This window comes from Montipora capricornis, chromosome 13 (assembly GCF_036669925.1).
Source record: "Montipora capricornis isolate CH-2021 chromosome 13, ASM3666992v2, whole genome shotgun sequence".
NCBI classification, from domain to species: domain Eukaryota; kingdom Metazoa; phylum Cnidaria; class Anthozoa; order Scleractinia; family Acroporidae; genus Montipora; species Montipora capricornis.
Genome location: NC_090895.1, coordinates 23,782,374 through 23,787,373, shown reverse-complemented (window position 1 = coordinate 23,787,373; position 5,000 = coordinate 23,782,374). Strand labels below are relative to the sequence as shown.

The 5,000-nt window shown below is 39.7% G+C and overlaps 1 protein-coding gene across 4 annotated transcripts in view; it reads right to left on the bottom strand.

Moving 5' to 3' along the window:
* The window catches only part of LOC138030108 (peroxidasin homolog), a 42,723-nt gene that overhangs the window by 9,274 nt on the left and 28,449 nt on the right, over positions 1–5,000 (bottom strand). For 3 of the 4 annotated variants that reach the window (XM_068877983.1, XM_068877986.1, XM_068877985.1), the window contains 3 exons: positions 4,259–4,507; positions 3,375–3,623; positions 975–1,031 (listed from right to left, as the gene is read on the bottom strand). In XM_068877983.1, the coding sequence (XP_068734084.1) occupies positions 975–1,031; positions 3,375–3,623; positions 4,259–4,507 (555 nt within the window). Of the gene's footprint in view, positions 1–974; positions 1,045–3,374; positions 3,624–4,258; positions 4,508–5,000 lie in introns of all 4 variants that reach the window. The other variant, XM_068877984.1, reaches the window with a different exon arrangement.

Below are 5,000 nucleotides of genomic sequence, written 5' to 3'. Positions count from 1 at the left end.
CCTCGATTCCTTGTTCTATCAGTAGGTTAATACTGATCAAACCGCGGCCGCCAAAACAGCAGAAGAAAGTCGTTGGTGAGACAGTCCTAACGTTGAAAGATTTGCGGCAATGCTCTGCGTTTTTTCTTTTTTTTTAATTTGACCACCGGTAAGCCATAGAGTAGGCCACAGGGTAGGCCATGGCCTACACCATGGCCTAGGCCATGGCCTACCCCACGTTTTGTCTACACCCCTCCTCAACTGCCTCTTTCACGAAAGCATTGTGCACATCCTTTTCTGTGAAGAATTCATAACTCTTTTGACCGATTCCCTTTTTCCCACAACCTCTGAAATGATTTACAATTGTGATAGCCAACACATTTGCAAGATTTCGTAGCGATTTCTTCCACGCTGCCTAGGAACACCCGCTTGCGGCCACCATCTTGAATGTTATGTTTACCCAATAGAGACCACGTGACCGCGAAGCTAAAGAAGTCTATTCCGGTACCTTACAGTTTCCAATAGCGATGTGCGAAAAGACGAAAAATGCACGAGCCAATAGGGTGAGTGCAATTTGTAGTCTTTGAAAAAAAATTGCGAGACAGTGCCTCTTTATTCCAAATTACAAGAGGAAAGCATACGATTACTTATTAATATTATTCATGTAGAAAATTGTAATTCATAAGATGAAACGCGCGCGTATCAGGGAATCACAAAAAAATATCGCCCTCCAGTGCTAAAGTTTGATTGGCCATCTGAGACTTTCTTTGATCATTGACCAATCAGAACGCTTCATTGTTACCTTTTTTGCACTGAATTACCGCTTTTCTGCATTGCGTTTCCTGGAAACTGCATTTCTCTAGGCCAATTAGAATGAAGGAATTCTTCCATGCACATTTTTAACAGGGAAAATACACACACACACATACACACACACACAAAAAAAAAAACGAAAAAAAAAAAACCATTAAAACAACATTAGCGTTGCAGTGTACCTTGCTTGAAATGTGGTCCTTCAAAAAATGAACCGTGTTCTTCTTTTTTCTCGGGTTCTGTATATGGAAGCTTTAAAAACGTTATATTTGACATGATCTACAAGTCTTTAATTATGTTGAAAAGTGAGACATAATTATAAGATCTTATGACAGTGATTATATGATAATGAGATTAGACTGGCTGAGTCCCTTTGCAGATTACTACAAAAAAGGTACTCAGCTAAAGGGAGGGGAAAAGGAGGGGGGGGGGGGGGAGGTTTGGGCGTAATGACACTAAAATGCTTGCAAGTTCATTTCTCTCAACACTTTTTGTCTAGAATTGCTGCCTTCTTGTCACATCTTGAAATGTAGCAACCAATGCAGTTGTCATTCCCCTACTACTGTTGTGTTTCAAAGATAAGCACCATCTTTGTTAACGGCAATATAGTACCGGTAATGTTTGATCATCTAAATATTTACTACAGCAAACGTATTCAAGGGATTTCTTTCGAGGCCATTTTACAAAAGTGTTGAAGAGAACCAGGACACCTATAGTGCCTTTGACAATAGCCTTATTGGCCGTTTTTCAGTTCAAATTCTGAAACCTTTCCTTTGCTGACAAATGTGCTAGGAAATTCTGCATCCTTTCTTTCATAAAATGGACAGAAATTCTGCAGCCTTTTCTTTAGCGTTAGATGGGGTCAGAAATTTTTAACCCTTTTCATGAACGACACAGGGTAAAAAATTCTGAACCCTTTACTCGAATGATACAGAGTCAGGAATTCTGAACCCTCTACTCGAATGATAAAGAGTCAGGAATTCTGAACCATTTTCTTGAATAAAAAGAGTTCGCATAAATTCTCTACCCTTTTCTTGAATGATAAGAGTCAGAAATTCTGAACCCTTTTCTGGAATGATAAGGGTAAAGAAATTCTGAACCCTTTTCTTAAATGATAAAGATTCTGAAATTCTGAACCCTTTTCTTGAACGATACATTACCAAACGTTTTTGAAACCTTTTCTTCAATGATAAAGAGTCAGAAATTCTGAACCCTTTTCTTGAATGATAAAGAGTCAAAAACTCTGAACCCTTGCCTTGAATGATACAGGGTAAGAAATTCCGAACGCTATTCGTGAATGTTACAGGGAGGAAACGGCGATAGCTACGAAAGCGACAATTCCACAAAATAATAATGTCATTGATTACAAGAGGAAAACGGGCGTTACTAAACACAAGAACGGAACGGAACGTAATATACCGGAATAAACCGGAATATGCCGGAATGAGGTGGAATAAAACCGGAATGGAACGAAATGAACAAGAACAGTACCGGAATGACACCCGAATGAGGTGGAATGGCACACACAAAAGTGTTGAAGAGAACTAGGACACCTACAGTGCCTTTGACATTACCCTTATTGGCCGTTTTTCAGTTCAAATTCTGAACCCTTTCCTTTACTGACAAATGTGCTAGGAAATTCTGCATCCTTTCTTCCAAAAAATGGACAGAAATTCTGCAGCCTTTTCTTTAGCGTTAGATGGGGTCAGAAATTTTGAACCCTTTTCTTGAACGACATAGGGTAAAAAATTCTGAACCCTTTACTCGAATGATACAGAGTCAGGAATTCTGAACCCTCTACTCGAATGATAAAGAGTCAGGAATTCTGAACCATTTTCTTGAATAAAAAGAGTTCGCAGAAATTCTGAACCCTTTTCTTGAATGATAAAGAGTCAGAAATTCTGAACCCTTTCCTTGAATGATAAGAGTCAGAAATTCTGAACCATTTTCTGGAATGATACAGGGTAAAAAATTATGAACCCTATTTTTCTCATGACTGAAGTGCTCAAAATGATACAAAAGGCAAAAACACATGCAATTCCCTTTGGGAATCACGTGACCTAACACAAGCTGACAGAAACAACCGAAAATCGGTTGGCGCTAACTGAAACACCAAATTTTGGCATTTTCAGGTTCATTTCGCCATATTCCGCTTTATTTGGGTGTCATTCCCTCTCGTTTCTGTATATTCCGGTGCCATTCTTATTCATTTCCTTTCATTCCAGTGTTATTCCGGCATATTCCGGTATATTTCGTTCTGTTCCGTTCCGTTCCTGTGTTTGGTAACGCCCGAGGAAAACAGTCGTGCTGCACATACGGCACGCATTTTAAGACATACTTTTGCTGTACTCTTCATGCCAAGGACATGAAATCCCCAAATTTGAAGTTTAACAACATTGGTGAACTTAGAAATGTCAACCTTTTATTCCCTATTTTTACTTTGAAACCGTTTGTGTCCAATTTACGTTTAGTCACCGTCGAATAACTTTAAGTCCGTACTAGAGAAAAAAAAGGTTGTCTAGTTTTCTTGTACAGAATGGTTTTTGACCCTCAGCCCCCACCAATAGTAAGTAACAACCTACCTTTGAACTCAATAGTCACAGAGTCAGTGGCATGTCCATAATTGTTGTTTGCATCACAGCGGTATTCCCCAAGATCATCGACTTGAATGGCAGTGATCAACCACGTCTTACTGTACTGTTTGCGGCCTGTGGGCACATGGGTCCACATCACAAACAGCGGTGGCGTTCCAGAGGCATTGCAAAACAATGGGACATCATCACCTTTTTGGACAATAATTCTATCCACGAAAGGCACAATAAATGCAGGAACTACGAAGGAAACGTATAAAAAGAGTCAAGTCCTGTTAAGCTTGGAAATTGCGCCTTAAAGAGTTCGGCTTGTAGTACAGACATCGATCGTGCCTCCCACCTGTGAGGAATGTTGCCGAACGTTTTATCGTGGCCTTCTAATCACCTTTCAGAAATAAAAAAATGGGGGATCACCGAGGTCGTTTTGAGATGTGAGCAACTAAATCCAAAATATGGGGTGTTTTTTTCTGGGCTTTCTCGTTGCCAAGGTAACCTATTACATCACAATAATGATCACATCTTGTTTGGAAATAATCGATGTTTCATATGGTACCATAAAATTGTTGTTAGACGATAAAGTGTTGTGGCGTCATTCGATTTAAAGAGAGTGTCTTGTAAGTGTTGGAACCCTTTCGAGCCTCCTTAAGCTCATAAGAATCTTCATCTCAATATACCTGTGTGAGTAAAATTTCATAAAAAAAATGTGAAGAGAATTTACATACTGATCCCTCCTGTCACTCAAAGCGTTTTAATACTTCAGGGACTTTCAGAGGAACAAGGATGACTCTGGGTTCATATTATAATTATTTTTGTTTAATTCTTGTACAGCGTGGTTTTTGACCCTCAGCCCTCACCAATAGTAAGTAACAACCTACCTTTGAACTCAATAGTCACAGAGTCAGTGGCATGTCCATAATTGTTGTTTGCATCACAGCGGTATTCCCCAAGATCATCGACTTGAATGGCAGTGATCAACCACGTCTTACTGTACTGTTTGCGGCCTGTGGGCACATGGGTCCACATCACAAACAGCGGTGGCGTTCCAGAGGCATTGCAAAACAATGGGACATCATCACCTTTTTGGACAATAATTCTATCCACGAAAGGCACAATAAATGCAGGAACTACGAAGGAAACGTATATAAAGAGTCAAGTCCTGTTAAGGTTGGAAATTGCGCCTTAAAGAGTTCGGCTTGTAGTACAGACATCGATCGTGCCTCCCACCTGTGAGGAATGTTGCCGAACGTTTTATCGTGGCCTTCTAATCACCTTTCAGAAATAAAAAAATGGGGGATCACCGAGGTCGTTTTGAGATGTGAGCAACTAAATCCAAAATATGGGGTGTTTTTTTCTGGGCTTTCTCGTTGCCAAGGTAACCTATTACATCACAATAATGATCACATCTTGTTTGGAAATAATCGATGTTTCATATGGTACCATAAAATTGCTGTTAGACGATAAAGTGTTGTGGCGTCATTCGATTTAAAGAGAGTGTCTTCTAAGTGTTGGAACCCTTTCGAGCCTCCTTAAGCTCATAAGAATCTTCATTTCAATATACCTGTGTGAGTGACATTTCATAAAAAAAAAATGTGAAGAGAATTTACATACTGATCCCTC